At 31.4% G+C, this 20,731-nt stretch overlaps 5 protein-coding genes across 11 annotated transcripts; 2 read left to right on the top strand and 3 right to left on the bottom strand.

The window, feature by feature from the left end:
* Nucleotides 1-4: 4 nt before the first annotated feature.
* Nucleotides 5-12,528, bottom strand: LOC117242805 (long-chain fatty acid transport protein 1-like). 3 transcript variants are annotated; one of them, XM_033509744.1, is made up of 12 exons: nt 12,386-12,528; nt 12,110-12,309; nt 10,746-10,988; nt 6,316-6,466; nt 5,628-5,865; nt 4,934-5,159; nt 3,271-3,469; nt 2,613-2,805; nt 2,196-2,342; nt 1,899-2,036; nt 1,601-1,758; nt 5-1,430 (listed from the first exon to the last, which is right to left on the bottom strand). In XM_033509744.1, exons 3-12 carry the CDS (start codon nt 10,934-10,936, stop codon nt 1,122-1,124), a joined length of 1,950 nt encoding a protein of 649 aa, XP_033365635.1. In that variant the 5' UTR covers nt 10,937-10,988; nt 12,110-12,309; nt 12,386-12,528; the 3' UTR covers nt 5-1,121. The 3 variants fall into 3 exon arrangements, with proteins under 3 accessions (XP_033365635.1, XP_033365636.1, XP_033365637.1); XM_033509745.1 differs by having other exon boundaries at nt 12,115-12,489; XM_033509746.1 differs by lacking the exons at nt 12,110-12,309; nt 12,386-12,528 and adding an exon at nt 11,062-11,168.
* A 1,237-nt stretch (nt 12,529-13,765) lies between these two features.
* Nucleotides 13,766-16,611, bottom strand: LOC117242806 (integral membrane protein 2B). Of its 3 annotated transcripts, XM_033509749.1 has the most exons (7): nt 16,290-16,610; nt 15,495-15,804; nt 15,247-15,422; nt 15,053-15,167; nt 14,816-14,962; nt 14,539-14,740; nt 13,766-14,438 (listed from the first exon to the last, which is right to left on the bottom strand). In XM_033509749.1, exons 1-6 carry the CDS (start codon nt 16,356-16,358, stop codon nt 14,619-14,621), a joined length of 939 nt encoding a protein of 312 aa, XP_033365640.1. In that variant the 5' UTR covers nt 16,359-16,610; the 3' UTR covers nt 13,766-14,438; nt 14,539-14,618. The 3 variants fall into 3 exon arrangements, with proteins under 3 accessions (XP_033365640.1, XP_033365638.1, XP_033365639.1); XM_033509747.1 differs by having other exon boundaries at nt 15,247-15,804; nt 16,290-16,611; XM_033509748.1 differs by lacking the exon at nt 13,766-14,438 and having other exon boundaries at nt 14,535-14,740; nt 15,247-15,804; nt 16,290-16,611.
* Nucleotides 16,601-17,647, top strand: LOC117242808 (U11/U12 small nuclear ribonucleoprotein 25 kDa protein-like). Of its 2 annotated transcripts, XM_033509753.1 has the most exons (3): nt 16,601-16,711; nt 16,890-17,204; nt 17,385-17,647. In XM_033509753.1, the coding sequence occupies exons 2-3, from the start codon at nt 16,917-16,919 to the stop codon at nt 17,637-17,639; spliced, it is 543 nt and encodes a 180-aa protein (XP_033365644.1). In that variant the 5' UTR covers nt 16,601-16,711; nt 16,890-16,916; the 3' UTR covers nt 17,640-17,647. The 2 variants fall into 2 exon arrangements, with proteins under 2 accessions (XP_033365644.1, XP_033365642.1); XM_033509751.1 differs by lacking the exon at nt 16,601-16,711 and having other exon boundaries at nt 16,776-17,204.
* On the bottom strand, nt 17,372-18,743 carry LOC117242807 (distal membrane-arm assembly complex protein 2). The gene has a single exon (XM_033509750.1). The coding sequence runs from the start codon at nt 18,587-18,589 to the stop codon at nt 17,750-17,752; it is 840 nt and encodes a 279-aa protein (XP_033365641.1). The 5' UTR covers nt 18,590-18,743; the 3' UTR covers nt 17,372-17,749.
* Nucleotides 18,744-18,784: 41 nt separating this feature from the next.
* Nucleotides 18,785-20,704, top strand: LOC117242809 (dynein light chain Tctex-type). Of its 2 annotated transcripts, XM_033509754.1 has the most exons (5): nt 18,785-18,968; nt 19,543-19,635; nt 19,777-19,863; nt 20,112-20,277; nt 20,364-20,704. In XM_033509754.1, the coding sequence occupies exons 3-5, from the start codon at nt 19,840-19,842 to the stop codon at nt 20,510-20,512; spliced, it is 339 nt and encodes a 112-aa protein (XP_033365645.1). In that variant the 5' UTR covers nt 18,785-18,968; nt 19,543-19,635; nt 19,777-19,839; the 3' UTR covers nt 20,513-20,704. The 2 variants fall into 2 exon arrangements, with proteins under 2 accessions (XP_033365645.1, XP_033365646.1); XM_033509755.1 differs by lacking the exon at nt 19,543-19,635.
* The last annotated feature ends 27 nt before the right edge of the window (nt 20,705-20,731 follow it).

Below are 20,731 nucleotides of genomic sequence, written 5' to 3'. Positions count from 1 at the left end.
CTGATAAAATTTTGTAAAATACGTAATTTAATTTTATCAATCGTCTATACAAATTTTAACGTGAATATTGTTCAGATATTTCAGAATCGAGAACGTCTATACGATATTTTAAGTATCAAATCTACGAAGATTATACATACAGAAAAACAAAAATTTAATATTTCATTAAAATAAATATTATTTAAAATAATTAGTTGCACCATTACTTTGGTCGAGTATATGGACAATGTAGTGCGCTATTAAAACATATATGTATACAAATACAGACTTCTAAGTACAACAAACTATGTATTACTTTTAAGTAGTTTAGAGTGGAAGTGAAATTATGTTTGATTAAATGTCAATTCTTTTTAACAAACTTATATACATCTATCATATCTTGACGGAGCTAGTAGAATAAGTTGAGCTTACATATAATATTATGCTTAATCATCGTGTATATTCACATTTTGTTTTTAATCTATCGGCATTTTGGTATAAACGCAAATGGGACGAGTGCAAATTCAATAAACATATACGTATAAATAATAAATTTGCAAACGATATACGAGGTGACAAATTACATGTAATCTAAATACTGCAGACGTAAGTAATTTATTTCTTTTTGATTGTTTTATAGTCGCAGGTAGAATTATCTAAAGACCTGAGAAATTTCTATATGCTTAAATAAGGTATTTCTGATGAAAAATCAGCATTACGTGTTAAGAATGACTTTATTCGTTGCTATCTTCCTACCTACAATGCCAATTTTGTCTTATACTACGGACCGTTTCGTTTGATTAAAAATATACACAGTATTTATAAAATAAACAGGAACATGTCACCATATTCGTCTCCCGTCGTTGATGACAAAAATGTAATTTCTTTTTCGCTTATCTCTTTTTCCTATTTTTGAGCCCTCGTAAAAATAACTCTCTCCCCTTCTTTTCATAAGTTCAAAAAACATCCGCCTATAATTCTATGGTTTAACATGCCTGATGTTATTACATAATATCCTATGCATTGTATCTACAAGGCGCGTGCAGAAAGTCATATTCATGTTGTAAAAAAAGTTATATATGTACTCGTTTTACAAGTATATTCGACAATTGAGTGTCGCTCGCCAAGCGTTAATGTTACAACTAGAACTTTCTCGATCCGGAAATAATTTCTTGATAAAGTTCTGGTGTGATTTCGACGTATTCTTTGTTACCGGATAAGAAGTACATCTTGTCTTGAATTTTGCTCGGATCGAAACCTTCCTTTTGAAGGTTCATCTTCTTCAACTTAAATGTCCCTGTTATTTCCAGTTCTTTCACAATTCGCAAGAAGATTGGTCTAGCGTATGCTGGCAGTGCTTTCTCTAAACCTTCTGCAAGAGCTTTGAAATCCAGAAGGCTGTCTGGGTCAACTATCGCTGCCATTCCTGCCCTTCCTTCCATTCCAGGCACCTTCGGTGATATTAAAATTAATTCACGTTTTTAGATTTAAAGTACAAGTCAAACTTTATATATAAAAAAGTGTGACAAGTTTTACATAGTAATTAACTACGTCTTTTATTAAAATTATCTATGTATTAATGTTATATTAAAAGCGGATATAATTATTTTTGTTAACAAACCTGAACTCCGTAAACGGTAGCGTCTCTTTTTCCTGCAATATTACTGATAACTCCCTCCACTTCTGCAGTAGCAACGTTTTCTCCCTTCCACCTAAACGTGTCGCCTACTCTATCCTTGAAATAGATATAACCGCATTCATCCTCTACTAAAATATCACCTAAGAAAAGAATTTCAGAAAATAGAAATTATCTTAAGAGAAAATCGTTGGTGGTAAAGACTTTTATTTAAACGAACATTTGATTGGACGAAGGTCCTTTTACGACTGCGTATATTATCAGTTATTAAAGTACAACTCACCTGTTAGAAAGGCCTTATCACCTTTCACAAACACATCTTGTATTATTTTTCTTTTCGATTCTTCTTTATCCAGATATCCATTGAACTCTCTTAACGCGTCTCCTTCTTTTATTAATCCTATGAACATGCCTGGCTCATCTATCAAAAAAAAAAAAAAGATAGTTTTGCAGAGAAAATAAGTAGAATTTCGTATTAAGTGTATTACAAAAATAAATTTAACACGACAAAACCAATATTTCAGCAAAGTTTGCTTTCGCATCCGTTATGAATTGTTTAATATCAAAGTTAAATTCTTACTTGTTTCTGCTCTTATACATAAGCCATTGGTTCCTCTAACAGGCTCGTATGTCTGGTTATTTACGCGGATAATTGCTAGAGGATGAAACACTCGTGGCACGATTAGTGGCACAAAACCGACGGCGCCAGTTCGACCGTCTAAATTAGCTGTAATACAACAATAACGAATTATTTAAGAATCTCTACTGTAAGAATTAAATATAAAAATTACAATAAGGAATATCAGCTTATGATTTGTTGTTACAATTTTATTTGAATGCTATAAGTAAGTAAAATTGATTACAATATAAAATATGATCGAAATTCGAAATTGAATAAAGTATAAAAGAGAAGAAATTGAATAAAATATAAGAATAAAATTTTCCAAATGTTTTTACATAACGTTCCTAGATATATAATTAAAATATTGAATGTTACCAATGTTAGCATTGCCCTCGCTAGATCCGTAGAATTCGGAAATTCGTTTAATGTTGAAGCGTTTGACAAATTCGCCCCAAATCTGCGGCCTCATGCCATTTCCAAACATGAGTCTCAAACGATGCGCATTATCTTCCGGTTTGGGGGGTGCATTCAGCAAGTAACGACACATTTCACCGACGTATTGTGCTGCCTAACAAACAAAATTACAATTTGATAGGAACGGGCTATTACATTTAAAAATTGCACAATGTCCAATCAATTGTTACACTACGCCGTGCACTAACTTAATAATTAAAAACGCATTAATAATACAAAATATTCTCTTATAAATTATGCAATTGTTGCAAATTAATCAGTAATGAAAACACTTAATATAATTTGGATGTTTTAGAGGTATTAACGATATCAGTAAATTAATTATTTTTCATAAAGTTTAGGAACAAAATAACGTCGAATATGTAATTTTACATATAGCAAAATGACTCAAATCTGTATAGCGCAATATACTAATTTATTCTCGTTTATAAGCCGTTCCTTCTGCTTTGGAGAGACTAACGGATATCGTGACGAAAATGAGCGAATTGAAAATCCAATTTTGTAAGCATTAATTTCACTGAGATCGCTATACAGTATAAAAATGTTGTAAATCACCTACGGTACAATTATATTTGATGCAATCTGTCCAATAAGCCGACACTGAAAACTTGGTCCTTAACACGGTTGGTATACCTTTCAGAATTGCGAAACCTACTCCAAGCATTCCACCAGCAGTATGGTACAAGGGATTTGGATTGTATAGGATATCACCCGATCTCAAGCCCACCAAATTAAAGGGCATTACGACCAGCAAGTATCTGTAACACATACGTTACGTTATTATTTTTATTCTATGTATCATAAAGTACAACGAAATGATTAACGTTGTTTCAATTATTTATAAAACAAATAGTACTTTTATATGATAAATAGTAATCACTCAAAGCGTTATTGTCTGATTTGATGTAATCTCATCTGACGAGCTTGAAATTGAAATAGTTTTAAAGAATGTTAGCAGAAATAAAATATTTATAAAAAGTAGGAATCTAAAATAGAAAGAAATTCTTAAAATCTTTCTATATACTTTTTCATTGCAAGCCATGTTCAAAATTAATATATGACGTATGATTGAATTAAATTGCTTCTTTATTTCATCCAAAAGAATTAACGATAAATCGAAATGAAAGTTGACATGGACAGGAGCTAGGGTATTTTATTAGTAGCATAAAACAGTCATAATGCAGGCAGACAGGAAGCAGTCTCTGGGTAAAGAGACTACATTTACATGTAATCTCATTCTCGACGAGTCGTAAGGCTTTCCTGAGAGGATTATAGATCATTTATACGTTCAGCAGGGAGATAATTCATTCTGTACACGGAACTCTGTCTAAGCATAAATGAAAGTTTAAAAACCTTTACTAAAAATTGCTCTAACAGTACAAGTCGAGCTCGTTATCTGTTTTTTTATATATTGTATAACGAGCAGAATGGAAAATTACATATTTTCGATAAAATATTTCCAACGATACCGTTATCCGTAGAAAAAAACTTGGTTAAAAATATTTTATTTGCTAACAATAAATTAATTTACCACACTAGAAATGATAATTATTTGTAGCAGTAAAATGTCCAATAAATGAAACGTTCAATGTTTCATGCATGTACAATCATTTCTACCTTTAAAATTTTATTTCCTTTTCTACAATAATTTTTCTCTTTAGAGTTTCGTTCGAATTATATTGTTTATTAGATTTTAGATAATACAATTATCCAGACCTGGAATTATCGGTTCTATAATTATGTTACAAAGTTAATCGTAATCAGGAGATTTACTCAATCGCCATATAATACCATTAAAAGGAATACCGTTGATCTGACTTTAAGTCTCTAAAGCGTTGTCTTAATTTTGTCGTTCAAGACCGACCTAGGTACGGAGGGTCGATATATTTACATAATAAATCAACTTTTGTGTTAAAGATTATAGTAAATTCTAGGGTATAGTATCTAACGATACTATCAACCTTGACCACTTTTTAGTTAAAGTTCAATGCAAAAAAAAAATCAAACCGCGTCATACAGAATGTGTTTCGCTTGCTTGATATTTTTAAAACTATAACTATACTTTCAAAACTAACGATTATATTTAACACGATTCGAAATAATAACTTTATAAATAATACCAAGTAAGCCAATCACCCTCTTTTAATTGAACTAAAGGTAACAGGATAAAAGCCTCGTTTCGCTACATTTGAGGGAAAGATTTAAAGAATATGGGTTCTTACCTCGAATTGAGAACTATTGCAACTTTCGGTAAACCAGTGGTACCGCTTGTGTAAAAGTATAGCAGCTTATCCCGGTAATTGGGTTCGTCTTTCACGACAGGCTCATTCGTGCTGGCTTCCGATATAAGTTTGTTCAAATCGTACACTCCGTTCTCACAGGTTTCAGACTTGAAACATACTTTGTATCTCGCGATTCCCTGGATCGAGTCCATAATGTCATCGACGGCTAAGAAAACAATTTAATTTTTATATATTTGTCCGAATTCTTGTGCTACCTACATTTCTATGATCATCGTTATTTCTGACGTAGAAAATTCGATAATTTATACTACGATTTACACACAATCGTTGGAAGAATATACCGAAATGTCTCTTCAACTTTATTTTAATGATCTCAATGGCTGAACAAGCACTTGATTTACAGTTCCCTCCCTCACCCTCTGTTATTTAAACAACCTTTCACACTCGACTAAAATAAACACGTGTAATCAAAGAAAATCACATTTTGTAATAAATTAAACGTTAAAGATAGCAAGTTATCTCCAATTCCATTAACAATGATCTTTACTGAATAATTGTTCTACATCTTAAATAACGATTTCTTTGTGATGTCTCGTTCCTTCGATTGCCTTTTTCCCCTTTCTTTATCACGTTGTAATTGTTGCAAGATAAATCACGTCCATGTCATATTTACCAGACGAGTATTCTTCCACGTAAATGATACTCTTCACTTCAGCGATACGAAGACAATGAATCAAAGACTGGAGACGCAAATTCGTGTTGATCAGTGCGGTAACGACACCGAGTTTTCCCAGGCCAAGCCAAATCGCGGCATATTCTGGTCTATTGGGCATCATTAAGGCCACAGCATCTCCTTTTACGTAACCAGCTTTTTGAAAAATATATGCTATCTGGTTGCTATATTTGTTAATCTGCAAGTTTGAATTTTTAAACATTATCCTCTTATTGTCTCTTATATCTGCAGATGAAAGAGAAAAAATAACCAATCGTTATATTCGGTGTACTAGTTGCAAATAATAAATAATAAATAAAAAAGGAGAGTAAAATAAACAGAGACGTTTTTTCACTTGAATCTGTAATGATGCACGAAATACCTGTCTCTGGCTCTCTATAATTCTGTTTAAGGAATTAATTGAATTAATTTACAACATTTTTATACACTACTACAGGTGTATTCGTGTTTTAGAACAAATGAAAATTATTTTCAACGGACAAGATTCCTGCAGACATATAAACGAAAATGTAATCTTCCTCTGCTTCGATGCTCTTTAAAGAAAACCGAAAGATTTAAATAATCGACAAATAAGAAATTAACGTCCACGATCGAAATTATCGAGCTCGCATGTTGCATATGTACGTACGTCGGAATAAGTCCAAACTTGATCCTCGAAGAAGAAGCAAGGCTTGTTAGGATAACGATCCACTCTTTTCTTAAAAACCTTCACGACGGTCATATTGTTTCGACGTTGCCCTTTTATTTCGATTTCTGCCGTAACAGCACGATACAGGAATCTGAAAATTATAAAGATAATTTTTCACGAGATTAAGAGTTTGATAAAATTATATATTTTTATCGAAAAGCTTGAATCTCTCTTCTAGCTATATGTTTATTGCATTTGCAATTTAAAGTCGTCGTATAAATTTTTGTTTCGCGTTTATCGCGTTTTTTCGATACTACGATGCCTTAAAAAAAAATTGATCTTAATTTTTTACGTACACACTGACGCAATTACGTTCATTCAAAAAAATATTTGCACAAACAAGATAACATTTATCTGTTTTAATTTCACGAAGCATGAATCGAACCTTGCTAATTTCCCCAAATAAACATATTTATCAGAAAAATATTTTAGCGAATTTGCAAGATCCGGGAACTCTACAGAATTAAAGTTTAACTTTGCCTACGATTTTATCAAAAAAAAAAAAAAAATGTCATCAATTGTATTATCTTTTCGGAGTTCCTCGTAATCTTTTCGGATTACATGCATCGTATTTAATTGTTAGATTTGATAAGCTAAAAGTATGTATGTAAATACTAACGAAAAGGTAAAAACTAGTGTCATTAACATCAGTAATGATAAAAGTTGCTAGATAACGCCTACAGTAAGTAATACAGTACAATATACTAGGAACGCTTTGTATACTAGAAAAGTTGGTAACGAAGATATTACATCGTATCGTATCTTAGATAGAAAAAGAAAAAAAAGACGAAGGTAACAGTTCGACTAGAAATCGATAGATAACAAATTCATTTTCTACTAAGAAGTAAATTTACTCGCATTGATAGAATACGCTACTAATTAATGGCATACTGCTAAACTTATAATTAATATAAATTAGTTCTATTCGCACATACAATATTGAGCGCAATTTTAAAATTACGACTAAGTCAACAATGTTCGAAACGATTTAATAAAGAAATTGTAAACATATACGTATGTTGCGATATGTTGGTAGTCTATATCTAATATACGTATGTACGTAATGCGTCTAACAAAAGACGACCTACTTTTTCTTATCGTCTAATGAGTTGCATATTCTTATCTTCTAATTTCATTGCAAAATATTTAAAATTGAAAAATTTCTTATCTATCTATGCCTTGTACATTTTACTTTTTTTTTTTTTTTTTGGAATTCTAAGGAAACTTAAATTTAGATAATCTACTTTCCTTCGTTGTCTATGCCTTATATTATCCAGTTTTCTCTGTGAAATTTAATCATGAAAAATTGCGAAGATACGTAATCATGTCGGATTTAAAAACTCGAAATTTTATACTCGAAATAGGAACATAGAGTTAAAACGTTGCTTAAAGTCCCCTGTATAAATCTTGATTTTTCATCAAATACTTGTAAACGAAAGAAGATGTTAGATTTATTTCTTTTAGACCTCCAGGCTTGCATACTCCCTTCCGCTATCCATCTTATGTCTTAAAATTCTAATTATAAATACTCAACACTGTATAATCCATTCTCCCTCGTTCGCTTTCTATTTTCTATGTCTTCTTCGGATTTTAATCATATTTAGAACTGTCGGTTCATTACCCTTTGTCCTCCTATGTTTTTAATGTCGTATATTTTTTCTTCGAATTCCCATCGTTCAAAGTTGAAAATTATCCAACTTCTTCAGCTTCGATAATTAAGATCGAAACATTTCACTTCGCTTAACGCTGTGTTCTCTATTTTTTCACCAAAATATTCTATTTCTATCGTACAGAAAATTATAAAATTCAAGATCGCTTGTGTCGTTTATTTGAAACAAATATTTAGAATGATACAGGAACTGCGATTATACGCAAACATTTACCTACGATTTTATTGGACGGTAAAATTTCATTGCTGTTTACGCTACTATTTATATTACGTTTCATATCATAGACATAACACGTTTTAATGTGAATGATCATTTATCGAGACGCCGTTGATGGGACATCGTATATAACGTTTGAACTTTGAACAATTATGAGAAAACAAGTAAAACTTACAACCGATTCAAATTTGTTTGTCAGTGATAAGTTAGTTTAAATGACATTATCGCATGGCCAAAGATACACATTGATTGAACTTTGGAATTTTTATCAGTCACAGGAAGTGCGATGCGCGTACGTGCACCTTTTCCAGTAATAACAAGCTTTGATGTTCATCCTACGATGTCAATTATAACAAGTAGTTATATAAAATCTTGTGTACTAGTTAGTAGTATGTGTATACGTATTTAAATAGTTCAGCTATCTACTGGACAAATAGGAAAATTCATCTTTTTTCATTACCTCGTGTATATCGTATATAGTGATGCGAGAACATAATCGCTGCTAATTCCGATCAGGAGCAACAAATGGTATTAAAATAGACTTAGGATAGATCCGACGAGATTTCTACGCTCGTATTTACGATTCTTTGATTTGCAAAGTATATATGTAATTAGCAAATAATCGCGAAACACAACAAGACAGGAGCTTTTGATAAAAATCTCAGTGATAACAAGATAATACCAGAAGCATCTTCCTTTTCGAGTCATTTCATATTTTATAACGCAATTTACCTCTACTTTTTCTACTGATTGATCTCATATCGCTAGATTAAAAGCTATTAAAAATACTAAATAGAAAAATACGTTTCTTCCCGCCTCTTAAGCCTTTGTCATACAGAAAATTGTACTCGATCAGCTTTGTATCAACTTTTACAAATACGCTCAACTGACTAATACTATTATGCGTCGACACAATGCAACGGATACAGACAACTCTTGGGTACAGAAAAGTGCGAGGAACGTATTTATTACGAGATGTAATAGCAGCAGAGAGAAAGAGAGAGAGAGAGAGATACGATCCATTTTTCTCCAATAACAATTCCATACTCTTCTCACATCTTGTTTGATCTTCAAATATTCTATCAAATCATCCCTCTCTAATCTACTCCGTTAACCTTTGTATTCCGCAATCGAACTTCATTTAACCATCGATGGTAACGGAACTATGTTTCTCGCATTAGACAAATAATTCCGCGTTCTGCTCTCGATACTGACACTATCGATATCACTTTGCCGATATCACTATCGAGTAACGTGTGCATTACTTTTGCGACATATACGTACAGAAAAACGAATAGATACGAGCATATTTACCAAAGTAAGCATTTCTTTTCTCTAACGGTCTTTTTAGCCAACGAGCGTAGCCTTACGCAGGTCAGTGACCGTTGATGATTGAAGAAACGCATCTGGTATGAGCAAGTACTTTCTCGTCGCGAACGAAAGCGAAACGTTTGAAAAACAATCAAAAAGGCTCTACGAAGGTACTGGTAATGACTTTGTGTAGAGCGAAGCAGGTGATAAAAAGCTGATAAGGAGCCGCGATATGAATGTTGAGTTATTGAGATCAAGCGTACAGAGAACCGAGCTTCCTATATTTTTCTTTGTCATTATTCCTTTATTAGTGAGCTTTCTCCTTCTTACTACATGATAAATATAATGTATAAAGATTATAGGAAAAAATATGATAAGTAGATTTTTGAATAAATAAATGTTGCAAACAGAGAGAAAATAAAATTCGCTGTTTTACGCGTTAACGTAATAAAAAATAAATTAAACGGTCACAAGGAAACGAAATATTATATAGTTACGCGATAACTGTGAAATGTTTAGTCTAGACTAATGAACATTGCTTTTATAAATACTTCATAAACGCAGCGAATGACCTGCACATGGTAAGGCTACGAAATATAGCACATCCAAAGAGATTCATAGTATAAATTTCCAGACGTGAACTTTTTCTAGTAATAAAGCTTGTCGTACAATAGTCTCGCGAAGACCTTATGCACTTTAAACCGAGATCGATATAGCTATATAAATAAATATTCATTTTCCTAAAAGTTTCAACACTTTCTCATCGTATTTTTAAGTGATATCTTACTACTACCTCCTGAATAACCTCTGACGCAGTCAGAAAGAGTTGTTAACGAATACTATATAATTTTCGCTGTCTGATACATTCAATACGATTCATCAATTATCGGCATTCAACGATTTCCAATATTTGGTGAAAAGTTTTCTCTACTTCGATCCTATCAGTTTCCGTATGTAACGTTGATAACTTTATGAAAATTTATATTTTCGCCAATATAAAAAAGATGGGCTCTAGATATAGAATTATTTTACATACCGTAATAAATCTTATAACGAGCACTATAATTTGGGTGTTTTGTACGTTCCTGCATTATGTTCATTGTTACACTTTCAAACTCTCCACGAATGCCTTAAAATTAGCAGTCGATCGATAATAATAGATTTAGGACTTACTTCAGGTCACGAGGTAGAACTTTGCAAATGATATATAGCTTCCGATGAAATTTGCAGATAACTGGAAGTAAGGCCAAAGCAAGCGCGACCTGGGCAATCTTGTTGAACCCAGGGAAACCGAACCTCGTCGCCACAACACCGAACATCGCAGCAATAACACCCAGAGCTAACAGCAAAAGTGTAACATCCATGATCCAGCGTCACCCAGTCTGTTCGCTGAGTTCTGGTACCCGTACCTCGGAACTGCAAAAGATAACACGATGATCAGTATCCTTATATGTATATCGAATATGAAAAGACCAATTATATCGCGTACTGTTCTTCTACTCAGGGTAAGAACGTTTCCACGAGAATAACGTCGCTACTTTTGCACCAAAGAAGATTAATTTTATTTTCTATTTTACATATAGGAAAGTCAACTTCTATGTAGAACGATTACTCTCTGGCGGTTCAAAATTATGTAAGGTAACACAATCAGCAGCTTTATTTCTGACTCGCACAAAGTGTAGCGATCAATACTTAGCATTTTAAGGGTTGACGACGTAATCGTATCAATTATTCGCATATCGAACCAAACTTTCTTAAATTTTATTAAATTCTGGCGCATTTAAATGCCACGGCCAGTCTTTTCTATTTCGAAGCCAACAAAAACACGCCACGAACGATGTTTGCATCTGAGAGTCATGCTACGAACCACGGTCAGTCTCTTTGTTAAAGAACTTACACCGAATTAATACGACAAGGTTCTTTGTTTCAAAGATGCACGAGATTGCTTGGACGGCCTCCTTGTCTTCGAGTCGCACGTGTTACAGCTCCGACAACCGCAACCTTCCGCTATAGGGATACGCGAGTGCCACAACAACGATCATTTATACCTATGTGCAACGTGTCACGATCAATATTACATCCAGAACCGCGTAAAACGCCCCGATGAATCTTTCATGCTCGAATGTCACATCGTCACTTTATATACATATAACAAAAACCTACGAGTTAATGTTTTAAAAGATAAATACCACGACCATTTTAAGTTATTATTAGATATCGAAACCAAATAAGATATTACTATACTATAACTATGCAAAATTCGATGCATTTTGATGTTCCACTATCACGACTCTTTATATCCCTTTATATCACAATTACAATCGTGACGATCAATATATCCTATGTTTTACTAATACCACGATCCAGCTGAGACAATATATAAAAATATCACAATCTTTTGATCCAATCCCAATCCAGTTCCCTCATATATATTTTGTACAAAATACCCAGTGATTTTAACAAAATAGCTGGAAATTTATTCGAGATTTCTTCTGTTAAGATGAAATTGCATGTGGTGCACGAGAATAAATAAGTACCTTACTCGTTTCAAGGGGTACGAGAAGCACCACGGTTGATCCTGAATTGAAAATCGTACGAGACAGCGTGCAAATCAATATCCTGTGCCTCTCGGAGCGAGGCCACTCTCGACGATGCACCAACAACACTAACAGCCGGCAAAGCGACTGACTTGACTGCAGACACCGCGTTCCGACGGCACTTCGCTATTGCGCCACCACTGAGAATAATTCCCGAGCGATAGTGTACGTACAAAGCAACAGAAAATCGAAGTTTTATTTTAACGAGATTCCTACCAACGGCGTTCCTCCAACTTCACGTTCCTGTCGCATCGCTACTAGGCATGCCCAGCCACTCTGCGAACCTGAGCAAGCGCCGTTTTGTTTCGTGTATGCTTTTTGCTTTCAAGTTTGCCTATTGAGAGTTTTTTTCAAAAATCACGGTTAAAGATAAACGAGCAAAGAAAAGTGAAATGGGGAAAAAAATTCTATTCGAAAACGTTTATTAGAAACAGTTTGCTTTTTGTGTAAAGAATGCTTGAAAATTTATATTATTACGTTTCTTGCTCCTCATTTGTATAGACTATAGACGTTAATCTACGATTCTTGTCGGTCGTCTTCGTACACGCAAACTTGCTGCAGATATTTCGCCAGAAGGTGATGTAATGTAATAAACATAAGAAGCACGCGAGGAGTTTAAAACTTATGGAACAATGTAACTTAAAAATCATTTTTGCCAAAATATGTTAAATATGCTGTAGACATTTATTCGAGATTTCAATTTAATTATAATTCTGGTAACTAATATAATACGTTGTTATGTACGATACTTTGTTAGTTTTCAACATGAAAACTTCTGCAATCATTACTATTTACTTTTACATATTTATTAATTATAAATACAATAATGCTCTAGAAAAATTCGATCACATATATTTTACATTCACATATATTTTAAAATAAAAATTCATATTGTCAATGAAAGAATTATAATTTTTAATGATCTGCGTATAATTAGATTGCAGCACCATCTATATGTTAAAGAACAATGAATAATCAGTATTCATATAGCAAAGTATATTTTAATCGAAAATATATGATTCGTAATATACGAAAAATAAACTTAAATAATATTAAAGATTGCGATATATATAAAATACAAATAGGTAATACAATAGCGCATCATTTTGATTTTCAAAACAAATTTCATATTATCTCCAAATGGTTTAAATAAAACTGATTACCAGGAAGAGAAATTCAATTGAAATCACCAAAATTTTGATTATATCTATAATTTTATAATCACATTGGAACAAAACCTATTAAATTTAAAGTATTATTTTAAATTTATTAAAATTGATATGAAGATTTAATAAATTAAAAAAGACAGACATACTTGAGGCTGGTTTGCTCGTAAACAGTAAAGCTTAAAAATCTATTAAAAATGCAAATAAAATACGATCGTTATTCATTTTATTGTAAAATTAAATAATCATGCAATCGCATGTTACAAAAACATATATGCAATCAAGTTTGATAAAATAATACACATGTATTAACTCTCTTTGTAATTTATATAAGTCTTTTATATTGAGCGTCGATAAAATCAAAATTCATAGCAGGAATGTTATATGACAGGAAGAAAGTTTGATGTAGAACTATTCGATCACATGCTTCAATTCGTAATCTTCGTATTATTGACCTGGTCACAGTAACTTTATTATTCATGTTTTATCATTTTCAATACATATTTTACTGTTAAATTTCTTTCAGAATACGTGTTATAGAACACGTGTTTCTGCAACACATTTACTATTATCTAACGAAAGAACAAATATCGTTTAAACGTATTTTAATTAGTTCTTAAACTACAACTGTTCATAAACGGGTGAAAGTGTAAATTATTTTTCATAAAAACATTTAAATCCGTGATTTATAGAATTAGTATACGATTTATAAAATAACGTGCTAGTTTGTACAATTATTAGTCATTCGATTGTATGACTATGTATTAAGTGTACAACAATTTTAATATGAATTATCTCTATCATTTTACTAGAACCGTTCGACAGAGAATTTAAGCATAAAAAGTAAATAAATGTAGTTCTACCTTATAAATAAGCACCACTGACATTTCACTGTTACTTAAGTTGGATATGTACTTGACACACGTTTATGTAAAAATGCAATAGTTCTGCAACCGCATCAGCCATTTATAATCAGCATGCTACTGAATTAAACTCTCGTAAAATGTTAAACAGATGTACAATAACTAACATATCTTATTTTTATTATAGCATTACTGATTTGGAGCTAAGATAGGAAATGATGGGAAGACTTAATGAACGTCCTGAAAGTGAATGTATATTTAAAAATAAGTAGTTCTTTGTGGATTTAAAAAAAATAAAGTTGGTGGCAATATGATTTGTAGCAATTCACAAAGAAATTACCTAAGTTTGCTGGATTGGATATAATTTTTACATTGATCTACAACGGTAAATATTCTAAAATAATTATAAATTCCTTCTGTTCAATTTTGTGGACTTTTCTTGTTATATGCATTTATATCTTCTAAGTTCAAAATGTCAAATTCTATGATATTTTTTCCTGCAAATTGTCCAAATACTCCGTTTGATATACTACGTTTAACAACTGCAAAATAAAGATATATACATTAGTCCAATCAATAATATTAAACAATCATTAGATAGTATTGAATATACCGACCATTTGAATTTACTTTTGTCAACATATATGTTGGTAAATCCTGACATTCACGAGCTATATATGTCCCAACAACTGATAAATCAGAGATTGGTGGAGTGACCACTTTCATTGTTTTACGCACAATTTCTGTGTCTACTTCGTAATAACCTGCAACCATTATACAAATAAAAAATATATTATTATATTACTTATTTCCAAATTCGAATTCATTTGTTTTACAAAATATACGAAAATTACCATTATACATTTTTCTGAGAAGATCATACATATTGCGCGGTGGTAAAACTGCTTGACGATCAAGTGGCATCACAAAGCAACATTGCCCATCAATATCAATTATGCCAGTTTTATTCTATAAAGAAATAAATTATACAAAGTAATATATTCTTTCTGTCAGATACCTTATATAATACATATTTCAACATGCTTACAATGTTAAAATCATGTACAAATCGACCTTGACGCCCGCCACGGAAATCTGGCACATCAATTTTCTCATAGTGCTCATTTTCCAAATCGATCTCAAATCGTTCCTTGAAGAAGCTTCTTATGTTACTTATATTTTTGATAATATCCGCAGCTTCCTGCTCTGTAATTTTCTTCACACCTTTTGTAATCAAATCAGGGTCAATATTTTGTATAATATCCATAGCTTCTTGTTTTGTAGCTCTTCTCAAACCTTGTACAATTATATTAGAATCTGCTACCAAGCCTTCGTGCAGTACATCTTTGGTATAAGGTGTTTTGCTTGATTTGTCATAAGGAATGCTGTACCATCCAGTTTTAAATCTGTGCATTTGTGTTCTAGCATATTGTCTGTATATGTATAATCCACCCATGACTCCAATTAGCAGAATCATAAATGCAACGATAAACAGTAAAAATGTTGCGGTCACATGAATGCGATAAATGCTTCTCCGAGAAACAAAATAATGACCTCCCACATCGGACTTCAAGCATTGTGCCTCCGCATCCCGTTTACCATTTTCCTGTTTACATAATGATATTTATTTATACTGAACCCTACTTCATGAGTTTTGATGAAAACAATGTTTGATGAAGAAAAAAATATCATTTTAATATTCACAACGATTAACTAAATGGGAACAGTAATTTTCTAGAGGTGAACTCTCATCTATCTATATCAATTTTGCAATCCCACCACCACTATATCGTCGCTGGTCTGCGATAATGGTGAATACGTGTAACGAACTATTAAACGACGTCATAAAATGTATCAAATACGCAGCACTATGCAAGAGGCAAAGATAAAATTACATTTACACACAAATAAATTTATTAAAAATGAATAAAATTCATGGAGAACGATAAATTCGATGACATGATGAATATTTATTTATAAAGAGCAAACTAGATTTAAAATTTCTGCGATTATTTCTATTAATGTTTCATCGTTAATAACATTAAAATATCACTAATGCTAGAGTTTGATAAATATCAAAATAGTGCTAACCGCTGAATTCTCCGCAATAAACAACGGTTGTTCCTTCTTCTCAGTAATGGCCTTTGTGATGATCGTCATCTTGATAAATGTTTTGATTTCAGTATTCTTTTAAATATCAATAGACCTCTAGCACGGAAATTTTTTCCGTGCGTTCGATCGTACAATTATAACGAATAATCACCACACTTTGGCAAATATCGAAATGTAACACAACTTACACAACGTAGCTAAGTATCGCGTGCTATATCCACAAAATTTCAGGATGAACTACATACATACATACATACACATAACTACACACACATATAAATGCAACCGAGATTGATCGGTGACAACCGCGCCCTCAATGCACTAATAAATACTATTTGCGCATGCGTCAACTCCGTGTGAAAGGAAGTCGACCGCTTCTCAATGTTTTCTACGTATAACAGGTATTTTATGTATTTATATGTGCACATTTTGATTGCACACACATGCGCGCGCGCGCGCGCGCGCACACACACACACATACACAACGATACAACTAAGAATATTACATGATTTACACAAAGCACGAAGTCTCAATATTATTATTATTTAATATCTTTTTTATGCATTCAATGTTTACAGTATTTTCAATTACGATATATAGAAATTATGGATAAAATTCAGTGTACATTTCAAAATGCTAAATCAAAAGAAGAGCAGGGAAATAATTTGATTAAAAAAGAAGAAATAATTGATAAATGCGCAGAACTTGATCACGATGAATTAGTCAAGCTAACAAAAGGAGCAATTCGTAATATAATTGAAAGCGATCCGTTACTTTCTGGTCTACCGGCGGATGTTACTATCGAGGAACTCAAAGCTCAAATTGCAGTTGCACAAGGACAAGCGATAACTTTGTATTTGAATCGTGGAGAATTGCCAAAACTTGGAATTGTGGTGAGACATTTTTCAAATAACTTTTTATATATTTTTTATATTTTGTATTACGTTGTTATACATTTGATATTGTTTGTATATAACATTTACTATGTTTGATAATTAAAATAAAGAAAAATTAGGATAACAATCTATATAACGATTTTTGGATTATTTTAAATTGATTCTTTATGATTTTAGGTACCCCCTCACCACACTACAGTCGTAGATCTCAAGAAAGCTATAAAACGACATACAAATTTATCTCTGAAGAGAGAGAAAGTCAAAAAGAAGATAAGTTGGAAACATATTTGGAAAAAGTATCATCTATGTTTTGAGAATGTTAGATTAATAGATGACAATGAAAATATAAAAGCTTATGGAATCACAAACAAAGTAGAATTACATTATGTAAAAAGACGTAGAGAAAAAAACAAATTGATAAAACACTCTTAGTTTTTGCGTAAAATGTGTAATATGTAAATACTGCAATTTTACATTACATAGCAATTTATACTTTAAAAAGTACATTATACTATTATTATTAATTAGATTTCTTATATATATTATTTTTCAGGTAAACATTTGTATTGTGGTTGTTGAATTTCACATTTTAGATATGGATTGACATCTTCTAATAAGAAACAAGTTAATTCGAATGCTGCAGATCCATGAAAATTAGTCACAGTTAATTTCTTCAAGTTAGGCATTCTATATAGTGCTTCTAGTCCCCTTTCTGTTACATTTTCACATTCTGATACGTCAAGATGCTCTAACTTTGGAAATTCTGCAGACAATTTATCCAATGACCAATCATCAATTGTTTTACAACCTCTGAAGCTTAGTGTTCTTAAATTATAGAGATTAAAAATAAAATCAAGATGTTCAAATCTTATAGGATATCCATTGAAATCTATTTCCTCTAAAATAAAGTTTTCATCATATTCTTCTGGCAATTTTGAAAGTTCATTCTTCTTAGTTTTATCTATCCATTCATTGTGATTTTTGAACCTTACTTTACCGCTACACTCTATAATATACTTAGCTGCTGCCAAATCTGGACCTGCTAAGATATATTTTTTATATTGTTCTTTTTCGACATATTCCTTATAATTATCTTTTTGACGTTTCCACCAATGTTGTAGACGGAATACAAGAAAATCATGCAAATTAGGTGCTTCTACCTTTACAAGCATTCCTAGTGGTGGACCGTAAACGTGTTTGCCATAAGCTTCTGCTTTTGTTCCAACAGTAACTTGTCGTTTACGTAAATACTTTATAAAGTGACTGATAGCTTCATGGTTATCATAAAACGAACGTGTCACGTTAACCTGTACCGGTCTATAAACACTTTTATGTTCAAAAATTTGTTTGAATATCATGCGGGTATAACGTTGACGTAACATTTTTATTATGTAGTTTCATGTATGAATGATATCTCTTGTCTCACAAATTTGTCTTATCTCATAACTTGTTTCAAAATATGTATAATTTTATAATATTCATTTAATAACAATACTTTTGCAAAAATAAACAGTTGTTCACTAAAGCTATTGAACATCAGCGAGTATATATGTCTAATAATATACACTGGGCATGTTCACTATAATGATACCGTGCTGTCGATAGTCAACATAATATATCGATTTACCGCCGTAATTTAAATTATAAAAATTTCACGAATCATAAAAAATCCTCGAACCAATGATTTCTTTTACATACATTACTTGGCATAGTTATACATACGTGTCGTAATAGAACAAGAAATACTATCATGGATGATCAGTATGTATATACATTAAATTGAAAATTACTTCAATAGCAATTATAGCATTATAGTAATACTAATTGAATGGTATTGAAAATTTGTATGGGTATCTGTAGTTTTGTTATTATTATTGTATATTATCTAATTATTAATGCAATAAATTTGATACTCAATTAAGGAATTATTAAAGTTATTAATTAATTGAATACCGAAATAATATTACGTACTAACACGTTGTATTGTTTGCCACTAAGGCTAATATTAATACTAGTAACACTACTAATGCTAATAAATATTTTAATAAAAGTAAGATATTTTAAATGAATCAGTAGTTTGTGACGTGTAATTATTTTAACCTATACAATTTCTTTTGTGTACCGTACAATTTATAAAAACATGAGTTAATATTTTAAGGAAGGTGTACTTAAATTAACAAAAGAATATAAAATATTAAGTTTGATAAGATACCCTTTATATTTTATATTGAATTATTTGCTCAAATTTAAAACTATTTGAAATTGACATGTCAAACATCTGAACGAATATGCAATGTTCAACAGTCGACAGTAATCAATTTACATTCTGCGGTAGTTGTCGCTAGATATTTCTTTGGTGTTGCTGATGAAACTGCAATACGTCTTATAATATACTTGTACCGGTATTTTTGTGTGCAAAATATATAAGGTGAGAAAAGATATAATTAATCCAATATAATTTATAAAGCATGTAATTTTTTATTTGTAATAATGTGTATTATTATTAAAAATGATCTAATATTCTAACAGTATTGGCGATGTCAATCTATTAATCGTATTTTGATTAAAGGGGTAATTATTTTTGGATTAATATAAAAGTCATTGGTGTGCAATTTATTAAAAGTTTGACAAGATGATGGAAGATATGCAAGAAGAGGTTAGTATTTTTCTCTTTTTCAAATAAAATATGTGTCTATTTCTGAATTGTCAGAATATGTGAACATATAGTATAGATTCATATTTTAATGCTTTTTTATATATTTATTTATTATAAACGATGTTTATTTTAATGACAAAAATGACTGTTACCTTGATAATGATAGCTTATTTTACATGTACATTCACATTTGATTTAAATGACTAATATCTTTATATAGTAGTTTAGCGAGTACTTTAATATTTTAGACCCAATTTGTGGTCGATGATGTAAGCAAAATTATTAAGGAAGCGATTGAAGTATCTATTGGGGGAAATGCTTATCAACATAACAAAGTAAATCAGTGGACCTCGAATGTTGTCGAAGGATGTTTGGGGAATCTTACAAAACTTCAAAAGCCATATAAATATATAGGTATGTATTTTTATAATTCACAAGAACCAATTTAGTAATTGTAGTTAAATAATTCATCTTTTGTTGAACTAAAAAAATTGTTTTAGTGACTTGTACTATAATGCAAAAAAATGGAGCAGGACTGCATACTGCGAGTTCTTGCTATTGGGATAATGCTACTGATGGTAGTTGTACAGTGCGTTGGGAAAACAAGACAATGTATTGTATCGTTTCTGTATTTGGCCTAGCAATTTAACTGACTCTAGTATTTTAAACGCTTTTCTGATAAACTAAAATCTCAACAAAGAATAAAATTTCGTTTACTAAGTTGCAAAAATTACAAGTATGGTGTAGGAAATATAAAATCTATTTTACACAATAGCCTCTTCCTTTTCACGATATATTATGTATTTTTTATATTGCAAATACATTGCATTTAAGACACTAATTATTGTATTTATTAACTAAAATATTT

This window comes from Bombus vosnesenskii, unplaced genomic scaffold, assembly GCF_011952255.1.
Source record: "Bombus vosnesenskii isolate JDL3184/JDL3185 unplaced genomic scaffold, Bvos_JDL3184-5_v1.1 scf7180000016279, whole genome shotgun sequence".
In the NCBI taxonomy this organism is placed as follows: Eukaryota; Metazoa; Arthropoda; class Insecta; order Hymenoptera; family Apidae; genus Bombus; species Bombus vosnesenskii.
This window is presented reverse-complemented; position numbering and strand designations above follow the sequence as displayed.